General features: G+C 40.9%; 1 protein-coding gene across 4 annotated transcripts in view; it reads left to right on the plus strand.

The window, feature by feature from the left end:
- rerea (arginine-glutamic acid dipeptide (RE) repeats a) overlaps positions 1 to 14,175 on the plus strand; it is a 169,266-nt gene that overhangs the window by 86,941 nt on the left and 68,150 nt on the right. For all 4 annotated transcript variants that reach the window (XM_077545677.1, XM_077545676.1, XM_077545671.1 and 1 more), the window contains one exon: positions 4,626 to 5,130. In XM_077545677.1, coding sequence (XP_077401803.1) covers positions 4,770 to 5,130 — 361 coding nt within the window. In that variant the 5' untranslated portion in view covers positions 4,626 to 4,769. The remainder of the gene's footprint in view (positions 1 to 4,625; positions 5,131 to 14,175) is intronic.

Consider the following 14,175-nt stretch of genomic DNA (forward strand, 5'->3'; position numbering starts at 1 on the left):
CAGTGCATGTAGCAAATAGTTCTGCAGTACCAAAATGCAACACCAAAAATAAAAGGAGGGTCATTTACAGTACATTTAGCACATTTCACGCGTGACCTCAGGTCATTGTACATTGCGTGAAGCATATTTCTTGCCAAAAGGCCAACCCAAAGTAATCGGAGAGAAACTCAAGAGTCATATTTATGATGACGCCATTCTCCCTTTTCCCCTTATCAATGGCACTGGCAAAGAGGTCCTTCACTGGTCTAAAAAGTATCTCATTTTCAAGAAAGGGGAGAGGTGACCATGCCCACCACCTTGGCATTTCCCTCAGGAGCCTCGTGAATATATGATTCCTTGTGAAAACCCTCTGAGCTGCTCAAATGGCCTCTAAGCACACACTGCACAGTTACTATCATGAAGTAGCTTCAATTGGGGCTGTTGGAATATTCTGTACATAATAGGCAACTTGGGATGAACCATTGTACCAGCCTCCCTCCCTTAGGGCCATTTGGTGGCAAATACACACACACACACACACACACACACACACACACACACACACACACACACACACACGGAACTAGAAAAGGATTTAGTCTTCTTGAAGATATGGAGGAGCGGCTTAAAACCCTGTGGTGCACACAACACAGTCTGATCCTTATCAATGTGACGTGTAAAGCACTCTACTGCAGATCCTTCTATAGCATATTACAACACGTGAATCACATTTCACACACAGATAAGGCACACTTTATGAATAGTCTCTTATTAATCATTGTGGACTCATTCTTTACTGCATTTTCCTTCTAAAGAAGTTACATTTTTATCACTATTTTGTTTCTCACCATGATTGAGTTTGTTTCTTTTTTATGTGAATGCTTGAAACAAATAACATTTTAAAAGGTGTGAAATAAAACCAGATTAGGATGGATATTTGGGGACCTATTTAATTCATGCTTTTCAAAAATAAGTTTTAAAACGATTGGAGTCTCTCACTCTGTGTTCTGAAAGCTTCAACACCAGTGTCATACTGAGCCTAATATTACTGCCTATAGTTGATGTTCTTTGTTATTCTGCAAACTAGTTTCGAGCTGAAGTGCCACTTGTTGCAGCCAAGTACACTCCAATTCAATTTCAGTTGCTTCAAGTCATGACCACCATCTAATTTCAATATTTATTTTTTTTATAGATAATGACTCCATTATAATGCCCATCGCTAGTGCTGATCCATATTAGGTTTGTTGTGCCTTGGAAATTAGGCATAACAATCCTCAGTCAGTGGTTTGTCATTTTCATGGAAGCCTGACGATTGCAACTGATGAATCCACTACTTTTCCCTAATCAGTCAAAGCGCATAGATACCCAACAAACTCACTTAGGCTGAACATGGCACATTTGTGAATAAGCAGAGGGAGACGTTGTGGCCATTTGTCAGTGAATTAAAAGACAACCGAAGCAGACAAGGTTCTTGGCGCTGCCAAGCAAACTAAAATGCGAGGCTCTTGAGAATAAAGCAAAATGTGATTACACAAGGTAAGACAAAGGCGGTGAGTGCAGGCACCACAAAGAATCCCTCGTGAAGTGCCCTACACCGTACCTCCAGCTGAGCCTTTCATTGTGCGCTTGTTTCTTGGTGGCTGGGATGGCAGCTCAGATTAGATCTCACTCACTGAGTAATGGATTGGAGCTGACAAAAACCTGCTGCATTTCAACAACATTCCAGCCAGGATCCACTCACTGCCGAGGATCTGGTTGGTTTATTGGGATTAATTGGAACTACCCTCATTGTTAATAACCCCCGAGTATCTTTGCGACAGCATTGTTCGTCTCTAATCTGTATTCATGGGAGTATTTTGTTTGATCCCTTTGCAAAGCTGCCTGTAAATCCTTGCCAATCACATTTTGCTACTTCATAGTCCTACAAATGAATATTCCATAATGACGGTAGAAGTTTTCCTCCATAACTAAGTGCATTGCAGCTATTTTAGGTTTTCTCTTTTTAGTTACTCCCTCTGCCTACAGGTAAAGTTTAAAAACAAACACTCCCAGACAGTGTATATTTGTAGACAGGCTTGGGTTAAAATGTCATTAACTCATTTTAATGACAGAGTTAATGAATAAAACATGGCTTTGTTTAAAGAATGCTTAAGAGAAACTGGGGGATGGTCGGGTTTTGTAACAAACCTGCTGTGTGGCCATTGTGGGGGTTGTTGTTTTAATCGGGCCACAGACTACGTGACCGTCTTGGGGCAGAGATCTCATTTAGAAAAGACTCAGGGAAGAGAGAAATGTATTTGAAGCTGGGCCCCGCTGGCTGCTACCCCTTGACTCCATTGCACTAATGTAAATGGTGGATTAGGCAGCGTTGGCTGGGACCCCCTTAACTCCTCTCCAGCCACTGTCCCCCACCCTCTCTTTTCCATTAAGACAGCTGGTGTCTTTCAAAGGATCCTGGCCCTGTGATTGATGTGTAATAGCTCCAAGACTCACCTGCCCCCTCACGCCGCTGCTTTCCACAAAGCACTTTGTTTCTTGGCGAGTAGGCGGAGAGCCTTCTTGCTCACCTTCACCGTCTGCTCCACGTCTTTCTCCTGCTCTATGAACCATCACTCCGTTAGACTTTTCACAATTCTATCTTAACACTAACTCACCTTGACTGCGGTCTGCTTCAAACTGCTCTTTTCAAGCTACTTCATGCTGCAGCTTCAGATGAGCAATGCTTTTATAGCACCTTTTGAAATACGGCAAACTAAACAGTTTTCCCTCCCTCTGAGTGTAAAGGCTTTGATACGTTGCTCCGATGTTGGAAGTCCCAGCTGTTGGGGAGCGTCTGAGGATTTTTTTTTTGTCAGATTCAACACGTTCAATCGGCATCGGACCATTGTCTGTTAGCTAGCGAATCAGCGCACGGGGCAAGAACAAGGAATGACAAATGCAGATAAACGGTAGAAGTAACTGGATATACCAGGTCAGATTTATTTTTATATTACACAATATTCTGTCAAGAGCCTGAGGGTAGACGTTGGTCACATTTGGCTCATGTTGGATTGGTCTAAAAGAGGCCTTTGTTACATTGAGGATGCCATGAGCTATGTAACAGAATACAGAGAACTTGGATCTTTTCAAATTAAATCCAGATGAAAACTAATGGCACCTTGATTGTAAAGATATTTAGCGAGTCCACAACTTCAAAGTGGAAAGACCTAGCCCTCAAATCGTAACATTGTTGGTTTTCATAGAAAGAGGCTTATGTTTCTAATTAGAGGAGAGAAGAGGTGCTTAGCTCATACACTGATTCTGGCGGCCCCCAGGATTAGAGCTGTGCTATCAAATGCAGCCGTCATCAGTGTTTTCATGTTCCTCACACCTCACAAGACAAGCTACTGGATATGGACACTTCAGGGGGCCCAGGGGTAGTTTTGAAGGTGTCGCACACATGCGCAGAAGTCTCCCGAGCCCTTGAATATCGCGCACACATTAATGTGTCCCCCGTGCTTACAGGCTGGCAGCCCAGTGGTCGCCGTGGTAACTCATCATTAGGTGATTAATGGGGCTGTGACGAGGCTGCGGTTTAATCAGGCCCAGTGTTTGCTAGCAAGCCGACAACAGGAGCAGCTGCCCTGTCAGTTGGTGTCTGCTCACAAAGTGACAGCACCCGCTGCTTAGTAGCATGGTCGCCACCAAACACCTCTCGAGTGTATGGATGTGTGTGTTCTTGTGTGGTTCCCATTTCACAAGTCCTACTGTAAATGCTTGTTTCCTCACAGACTGCCATTCCAGTCTCTCCTCTCTGCTATCACAGCCATGGTAACATGGGCTGCCTTCTCCCGCATGGGAATGTAATGACTATTTCCTGTTAATTTGTAGCAGTGGGGTTAGGGAGGGCAACAAAGGCGTTAAGTGTTGAGCCTGCTTTCAGGTGTACAGTAGCAAGAGTTATACACACAGCAGGCTTCGCAGGACCTTGCCCACTTGGAGGCTTTCATTATGGTCCCATAAAGGACGTTTTTGGGATAGCTGAAAATGGCCCATTTCCCTACCCACTGGATTGCTGCGTTCTTCCCTCCGGACCTGTCATTTGACATTAACAACAGCGGTGGTTGTGGCGAAGGGCTTGGATTGAGGCACAGTCCAGTAAGCCAGAGTAAACACACATACACAGCAAACACGATTCGGTCCGGTGTCATTACAGATGGTTTGCAAAGAAGCTAGCCAGCAAACTGTCAGTGAGCTTCATGCTGTTCGCTCCCGTGCTGTTTATACTGAAAAGCCCCCCTGACACATTTATTGGCTGCTAGCCTTATCCTCCATGTTTTGTTTTAGTTATTCAGCTATGACCTCCATTTATATTGTCTTCTGACTTTCTTTTCAACATCCTTTTACTGTGTACACATCGTAATGCCTTGTTGAGAGATGGCAAATGTTTTAGCAGGAAGTTAGAAGGTTCTGCCCGCTTGATAAAGCTGCTCTCACAAGTGTTAATGATTGTGGAGGATGCTGCCAACAATTACTGTTGCTCGCCTCCCCGGCCCCCTTGCCTCTTGGAGCAATCCTATATTGCTCATGCACAAACTATTAACTTCTGCCCAGCAAACATGATGCTCACTCTTGTTTTGTTTTTTCTCTCCCTCTTTTCCCCCCAGCTTTTCTGAAACACTGGGGTTGTTGGTGTGGCCAAATTTTCCCTGGATTTGACTAGTAAATTCAGAAGACTGAAGCCCAGGCTCACAGTCTACCTTTCACGGAGGCCCAGCCGTGAGAGGACTGAGGAAGGCACGTGGCGGATCATGACGGCTGACAAAGAAAAGGAGCGGGAGAAAGAACGGGACAGAGACAGAGATCGGGATAGGGACAAGAGGGAGTCCGGCAAGTCCCGCCGGCAAGACGGGGAACGGGGTGAGGGCGAGAGCTCAAGGCCCAGGCGCAGTTGTACGCTGGAGGGTGGCGCCAAGAACTATGCAGAGAGCGAACACAGTGAGGATGAGGACAACGACAACGGCAGCACAGGTGGAGGTAGCGGCACGGCCGAAGATGCCGGCAAGAAGGGCAAGAAGAAGATGCCCAAGAAAAAGTCCCGCTACGAGCGCACAGAGAACGGAGAAATCACGTCCTTCATCACGGAAGACGATGTTGTTTACAGACCAGGAGGTAAGTCCTTGTCCTGTCTAATCTAATTATCAGCAGGGGGGCGCAGCATATTGGCATGGCCTCTGAGTAAATGTAGCAAGCTCAGTCAGTCTGCATTCATCAAACTCCCATTTTAAAGATCATCTGAAACAACCAGAGTAACAGTGCATTCTGGTCTCTTTTTATCCTTCATTGTTGTTGATACACTTGGTTTGGAGATTAAAACTAATAAATCTGTGCCCTTTACAATTTGCTACTTACAGATTACAACTACTACCTCAGGCTAAAGGCCAGTGCATCATGCAATCAATTCCAAGTTGACCCTCTCTGTACTTTGTCTCAGGCTGAGTCAATAAAGCAAAGTGGTACTTCAATAGATGTAATAGCGACGGCGGCGGCCACATTAATGACTTTATACAAACACCGAGCTCACTGGAAAGTATGCTTTATACTTCTGAGACCAGAAGGTGTTTTAATGTTTAGGTCTTTGCAGTATTGAATGGATTGGGCAAAATCGCAAGCCTTTGAATTAAATTACTCCCGTAAAGGGACAGTGTGTAGAAATTTTGGGATTTTTCAATGTTCGTTTAAAAAAACACTATTCATTTCAATAATATACAAAAAAAATGTCACATCAACATACATTTTTTTAAATATAATGGTAGGTCTAGTAATCTGTAATTATATTACACTGGTCGTGCCTCACCTTATAGAAGGCTGACATGTTTCACCGCCATCTAGGCCTGTCACTATAATTACTATAGCAACTCATCGCTCGATAACAAAAAATTGGACACGATAAGTTTATAGTTTTTTTTTTTACTCGATAAATGTCATTTATATGCATGTTTGTTTACATAAATCAACGTTCACTCGCGCTGCTTCGTTGCCTCTTATGTCAGCCTGCTCGCCGCTGTGCGAGCTGACACAGACATAGACACACACATAAACACTGAGGGTAGAGCGGCTTGTGAAATCCATTTCAACAGTTTAGTTTGCATGTGTCCCATCGGGTCTTCATAAGCACATGCAACTCCTGCTCATTTGTGAGCCAAAGCAGCAGCGCTAATAATAGCCAAGTAACATTAATGCTAGCCGCGCATCGGCTAATAGCTATAGTCTACGGTGCTCTTATTTTTCATTGCTTGTTTCTGCACCATTGCTTCTGCGAACATTTATTACACACACCAAGAAGTTCAAGAACTAAAAGAAATTGCCGACTGGCCGGCCTGTTGTGATCTGTTTCGAGTGCCAGAATTGACAGTGAGACCAGCGTTCCGAGACAGGTTCTATTCTTCTAATGCTGGCGGATCAAGGGAGCTCAAAGCTTGCTAAATCACTATAGGTTTATACAAACACATCAAGTGCATTATATACGATTTATTTATTTATTTGGGGTTTTATTTAGGGAATTTTTGATTAGATCAGTTGGAAATAACTTTTCTGATGCCAAGCTACCTGTTTTTCATTACAAAAATCTAATGTGTAACCAACACACAAATATATAAACAAGTATGAATACTGCACTAAAATAGTGATCTTGTCTACTCTCAATTTAGTCACAAATGTACTTAAATGCACTTCAAAAGGACGTACGTTTTTATCTATGTATTTGCTCTGTAACGCACTCGGTTGTGCGTGTTGCTTAGTGCATGTTTGCTGTTTTATTTCCGAGTGTCTGTGAATGCATCATGCGACTCGCTGGAGTGCGGGCAGCATTGAGAGTGAGGTGAATGTTGGAGACTAGTTGCCCGTGTCGGTATCTTCGTTGAACGCTTTTATCATTCATTCTCTTTCGCCGTCTGAACGCTTTTATCATTCTCTTTCGCCGTCGGCTATGGCAAACAGTAACTGTTTGTGTGTTTACAATAAATAAGGTGAGATAACCAACCCAATGTCTGCCGTCGTCGTACTTGAGAGATGTTACAGCTCTAACATCATCACTCTATCAGGGGCGAGAAAAAAAAAAAAAAGCAAATCATGTAATTTCTCACGATAATTTATGGGAAAATGCATCATCCGGAAAAATGTGTGTTATCGTGACAGGGCTACGGAGTTAGTTGTACTTGTTTGTTGAATGCTTAAGACAGCCAGTCTTCAGTGTGCATCTAGTAGTTTCCTTTCTGCGGATAGTTTCCTATCTGTTGTGCTTTTCCATGTATTTAACTGAAAGCAAAAGGTCAAATAGTAAAATGATTGTTTATTAAACAGATAAAGGACCTTGGGGCTGTGTGTTAGGCAGTCCTGTATCACATTACCATGCAATCACAATTCTTCCTTTTTTTCCCATGAGCCACAATCGTGACAAGTTAATGTTGTAAAACAGCCTGTCATGACTGTTAGCTGAATGATTTCTCTGCTATCAATAACAAATCTTTAAACCAGCAGACTCACTGAAACCAAACCTGCCTATTGCTCCCTTTTCTCATCTCCCTGCACGGACTCCACTGAAGCCTTTTTCCATGTTTAATCGACAGAGCACCAAGGCTTTGTCTCATAATTCAACCATGCGGATGGTGGGGGTGGGTGAAGGGGATTGACAAAGAAAAAAACGTAAGCAGTCACTCACATCAATGAAACATTCAAAAGGCACATAAACAAAGTCGAGCGTCTCAGTGGATTAGCCCTGCCGAATATTTATATTTCCACATCTGAGCGAACAGTGGAGCCGTTGCCCGCTTGATGGGGAATATTTATGTTTCCTGTCTTCTTCTTCAATTAGCTTGACAGGTCGAGAGCTGCCTGGTTGTCACAACCTTGCCCCCCCCTCCCCTCCCCTGGCTCTTCCACACTCTAGTTGCTAGGCTGTCTTCGTTCAGGGATGAGCCGCTACACTAGTATGCAATTTACCACCTATTGTCAACACAGAAGATCTTCCACCTCAGTAACTGACCTCCTGCTGTCTCCTTTGCTTATTGTTCAAGTGATAAGCTCCGTGTGTGAGTGCACTGTGTGTTTTCCTCCTCCTGCTTGCTAGCAGCCTTCTTGCAATCAGATTTGATGCGCGCAGCTTAGGCAGGCACAAAGCCTGCGATGGATTATGCTTTACTAAATGTTAAATCCCTTTATAGCCGTCTAGTGACACACAATATGTAAAACTGACCACCCTGGGTGAGGGATTTGCACAGCCTCCTACTGGGATGAGGGGAACAAAATAGAAACCACTGTACATGAAACAACCCCGAATGGTGTTTCGATTGCTTCTTATATCGTTGGACCTACATTAACTACTCATTTCTGTCGTCACATAAGGTGAGCTAGTATTGAAATAGTCTTCCCAGTCCCAATCTCCAGCCACCCGCACAGCTTAGCCTCTCTATCCCTTTCAGATGGGTTCAGGCGGCTTAGAGCTCACTGGATGGAAAAGGGTGGAAGGAGATGTGCAATCGGCTGCTAGGTAGTCGTGCAGCGAACAACAGCTTTGCTGCAGTTTTAAAGAGATGAAGTTGCGCTTGTACTTTTGTCCTGTGTTGGCTGTATGCTTGGCCAGTGGGCAGAAGAGGTCCCACCCAGAGCAAGCAGAGACGCCAAATCAATCCGTGTTCTGCGGCTTAGCCTTCTCCTATAGGCACCTCCAGAGCCACCCCCGCAAATCTCAGTTTATTGATCCTCTCTCTCTTGAGATTATATAGACAGCCATGAGGAAGATTAGTGGTGCAGTAGTGCACAGAGGCACACAGGTGCTAAAGAAACAAAAACAAACAAAAATAAGGACACACTAAGCTGGTGCCCAATTTGGAAAATTCACAAGTACATGTCATATAGTGCAAACTAGTGTTTCTTAACGTTGTTGGAGGTACGGAACCCCATCAGTTTCCTGTGATGTATAGGGTTTACAGGTGAACAAAAGGCCTCTCTTCACCTTGAATTCAGAAAGCATTGTGTTCTTGTATCTCCAAGATCTTAAGGAAATGCTTCTTGGTTATTCTAGCTAGCTTGCTAGCTAGCTAGTTGTGCTGGACTAGAATTGTTCAATTTGGCATTGTGAATTATGCATTTAGGCGACATAGCATGCCTCCTTCCTTCCGAACTCACTCAATGCCTTTTGCCCGCTCTCTTTAAAATGGCGAGAGCTAATGGAAACCACCTGCCCTCCCCATCTCACTCTGCACTTCTTCCCCCGCTGTATGTCGTACAACATGGCTGCCACAGCGGTGGTGGGTGGGTTTGCTTTGGCTCGGATAAAGACAATAATTGATTTAATTTAGCAAATTCCCCTCAGAGAGAGGCAGATTAGTGTAGTGACAGCTCCTTATAAAGTGTGCGTGAGTATGTGTGTATGTGTGATTGAGATTGCAGGCTCACCAGTAGAAAAACACTTTGTGTGCGCCACGGTAGTTGAGGCGAGTTCATGTGGACAGCTGGTGCTCTTTGCCGCAACTGCCACAGAACTCAGGAGTGTCACTCTGTGTGTCATGTGCACACACATTAAGCTGTGCAGCATGAGTATGTTTGACACACAGTTCTGTAGAACCAGGCTTTTCTACCATCCTTGTCTCCCTTATACTCGGCAGCAACTGTTGGCAGTAACACAGAGCATGTGCCACCAATGATTTAGGTGTGAGCGGTATAATTTTTGTGTCAATCATCTTAATTGAATTGAATTGAACAATGTAGTTTAAAAAAAATAAATAAAAAATATGTTTTGAAATTTGTATTGGAATTTATTTTACCTAAAATGGCAACATTCAATTGTAGAGGTGAAACACTTAATCAGTGTTCAAATGCTCGCAATTTCAGCTTCTCAACAGTAAATATTAGGGGTGTGCGATACAGGAATATATCTCCTGCTCCTTGCTGCGCAGTGTGCACGCATATCCACCAGGCATGGCGTAAGCGGTAAACCGGAAGAGCTGTTAACATTAGAAGAAGAAGGAATTTACCTTCTTTTCCGCTGTGCACCGGTCTTTTTCAAGAATTGATTATTTTCTTACAAATAACTCTATTGCTGATAAAACTGTTACAAAAATACATCCTATTATTATTAGCGACCATGCACCAGTCTCCCTTTCCCTACAAGTTGATTATACCTTTAAACCACCACCGACATGGCGGTTTAACATCTCACTGCTAAACGACGCAGAGTTTGACAAAATTATAAGAAAAGAATGGGCAGACTTTTTGGAAATAAATGACTCTCCAGACCTATCGCCATCTCTTCTCTGGGAAACTGGGAAAGCAGTAATTAGAGGTAAAATTATATCATATTCATCTTATAAAAAGAAACAGGATCAAAAATCAGAAAAAGACTTGGAAGATAAAATTAAACAACTGACGGATGAGTACGCAATAAACCCAAATAACCAAATATGGACTGACTTACAAAATACAAAAATACAGTTAGACGATATGCTAACTAAAAAGACAGAATTTATAATACAACAATTGAGATATAACAACTTTGAATATAATAACAAATCAGGTAAATTTCTTGCAAACCAACTTCAACGCAATCGGGAAAAGTCTCTTATAACGGCGATTAAAGGGACAACTGGTGAATGCACACAATCACCAGAAGAAATTAATCACATTTTTTATAACTATTATCGTAACCTATACTTAGAAACTAACAAGCCTAACCCTGAGCATATTGAGGCCTTCCTCAGTAGCTTAAACATACCTCAGTTAACTACTGAATATAAAGACATGTTAGATGCGCCACTTACTATAAACGAGTTGTACAGTGCTCTAGATAGTATGCCTAATGGCAAAGCACCTGGCCCGGATGGTTATCCGGCTATATTTTTTAAGCACTTCTGGTTAATTCTTGCTCCACTATTCTTAAGAGTAGTAACATAAATCCAAACTAATGGTTACATACGCCCACACATGAATACAGCAGCAATTAAACTTTTATTAAAGCCAGAAAAAGACCCCACCCTTCCATCAAGTTACCGTCCGATTTCACTAATTAATACTGATATTAAAATTATCACTAAGGCTTTCACATCTAGACTAGAAACAGTAATCTCGACAATTATTCATAGCGACCAAACAGGCTTTATTAAAGATCGGCACTCTACTAATAATATTAGGAGGCTCTTTAACCTTATTAGCATGTCACAGCGGCATGATAAAAAGGCAGTTATTATATCATTGGATGCAGAAAAAGCTTTCGACAAAGTTAACTGGTCCTTCCTCTTTGCTGTTTTAAATAAATTTGGCTTTGGGAAATCATTTATCCACTGGGTATCAGTATTATATGATTCTCCAAAAGCTACAGTTACTACTAATGGGATTATATCTCAGAGCTTTACTTTACAGAGAGGCACAAGACAGGGATGCCCACTATCCCCTTTATTATTTGCAATATTTATTGAGCCACTTGCATTAGCCATACGCCAGGAAAGAAGGATTCAAGGAATTCACTCTGGGGTAACAGAACATAAAATTAATCTATATGCCGATGACATCTTACTTTATTTAGAAAAGCCGGCTACTTCGCTAGGGGAAGTATTTAATTTAATAACTAAATTCTCACAGTTATCAGATTATTCTATTAACTGGACAAAATCAACACTTCTACCTATTTTCATGGAACCCTGCAAGCCAGGACCCACACTACTCATTTCCTATAGGTAATTTAAAATACTTAGGCATAAAAATCTCACCTAAATTAACTGATTTAATTCATTTAAACTTTTCTCCACTTCTGGATAACATTTAAAGTGACTTGGAGCGCTGGAATAATCTTCCTATTTCTCTAATTGGACGAATAGCCACCATTAAAATGAAAGTTTTACCTAAAATAAACAATTTTTTCTCAATGATTCCATTTAAACCTACGGCTAAATGGTTCCATTTGTTGGACTCAGCCGTAACAAAATTTTACTGGAATAAAAAAAAAGCAAAGATTAGTCTATCTACTATCTACAGAAAAGCAAATCCAAAGGTGGTCTAGAGGCACCAAATTTTATGTACTACTATATAGCTAACCAGCTACAATATATCGTTCTATGGGCACAACCCAACAGAGACACTAACTGTTGGTTGGAACTAGAACAGAAGGATTGTAATAACCTCAGACTTCGAGATTTACTCTTTATTACAACATCAATTAAGCGCCATAATTGTTTTAAAAACCCAATGATTTCCGCCACCGTGACTGCCTGGTGGAAGGCACTAGAATTGACAAAAGCCCAAGTGGAGCCCTGTGGACTTTCTCCCCTATGGCATAACCCCGACTTTCAACTTAACAACCAACCGTTTCATTTAGCTGTGTGGGAGCAGAAAGGAATTACACATCTCCACCATCTCTTCTCAGATAATATGTTTATATTATATACATCCTTGCTCCAAAAATACAATATAAAAAACGGAAATTTTTTACATTATCTACAAGTTAAAAATATGATAAAGAAAAAAATTCCAACACTTCGGGGTACGCTCCAACCGCCTGTTTTAGCTAAAGATATTAACAAGCTTTCTCCGACAACAAAAAAACTTTCAAAAATATATAAGTTACTTTCATATACTGATAAAATGTCTTTACCCATCTCGAAATGGGAGACAGACTTGTCTATAGCACCGGAACCTGACTTTTGGATTCAAGTTTGTGAAAACGCATTTAAAATGACAAAACACACAAATTTACAACTTATCCAATATAAAATTATTCACAGAACATACATTACTCAATATATGATGAAGAAAATGGGACTCTCAGACTCCGACATTTGTCTCCAATGCTTACAAAACACTACAGACACTTATGTTCATGCTTTATGGTTATGTACTCCGGTTATGTATTTCTGGACTAAAGTCTTAGAAAAACTTTCCGCTATTTTGGACTGTAGGATACCTTTATCTCCAAACTTGTGTTTGCTAGGTGACCTAACAACAACTGACTTACCACATAAACAATTTCAATCTACACTTGTAGCCCTTACTATCGCTAAAAAAACAATTCTTGTTAACTGGAAAAATAAACAAACTCTGAATATCGACCAATGGTCTAACCTCCTCATAAATCACATTTTAATGGAAAAAATATCTGCCTCAAATAAAAACCAAATATCAAAATTTATAGAAACATGGTCTACGTATATAGAATTTTTTAACCTAATTCCGGTTACTTAATTCTGTCTGTTAGCGAGAGCCACTACATCGTGATAACTTACATTGATGTTTCTGCATTTGGCAATTTATTATTATATTATATTATTAGTATGGGATTTTTTTTAATGGGCTTTAGGTGAACTGATGAATACACACACGCACGCACGCACACACACACACACGCACATACACATTCTCACCCACATACAAAAAAAAAAGTATATATATATATGTATATATATATATATATGTGTATATATATGTATATGTATTTTTAAAAAAAAAAGAGGGAAAAAAAAACATTTATTAAAATTTTTTTAATTGATTTGTTGGGTTTTTTTTTTTTAAAAAAAGGAGAGCAATGATGATGTCAAATCGAATGAACAATACTGAGCTCTTCTGTAGAAAAAAAAATAAATAAAATCATTAGAAGAAGAAAACATCCAGCATAATAAAGATATCATTTGGCTGTTTTAAAAAATTTATGTCAAGTATTGTAAAATATCGGGATATGTATCGCCTTGAAGGCCATGTATCGTGGTACACGACGTGTATCGCGATACATATCGTATCGCGACCCCTGCATTGTGATAACGCATTGTATCGTGAGGTTGTTGGCAATACCCAGCCCTGGTAACTATTAGCCAATCTATGTTGTCCTCCTTGAAAACAGACTGGTTATTTTTGTCATGAATCAAAATAAAATGTTTGCTTTTACTTTGGAAAACAATGATCGGCATTTTTGCTCTTTTTCTCACGTAATGGACCAAATAAGTAACTGAATAATGTATGTTTCTGCACTCTCAATTTGAAACAATATCCTTATTCAAGTTGTTCTGCACAATTTCTTTCTAGCAATCAAACAACACCAAGATACTTCTGATCTTGTTTCAGTACCTCATAAACAATCAACAAAATACTGTATCTGTATTTAAAACCCGAGTATGGATTCCTCTTAAAGAGCCATTGTAGTGTGGTTCAGTATGTGAAAGGCCACTTTTTAATTAG

This window comes from Vanacampus margaritifer, chromosome 1 (assembly GCF_051991255.1).
Source record: "Vanacampus margaritifer isolate UIUO_Vmar chromosome 1, RoL_Vmar_1.0, whole genome shotgun sequence".
NCBI lineage: Eukaryota > Metazoa > Chordata > Actinopteri > Syngnathiformes > Syngnathidae > Vanacampus > Vanacampus margaritifer.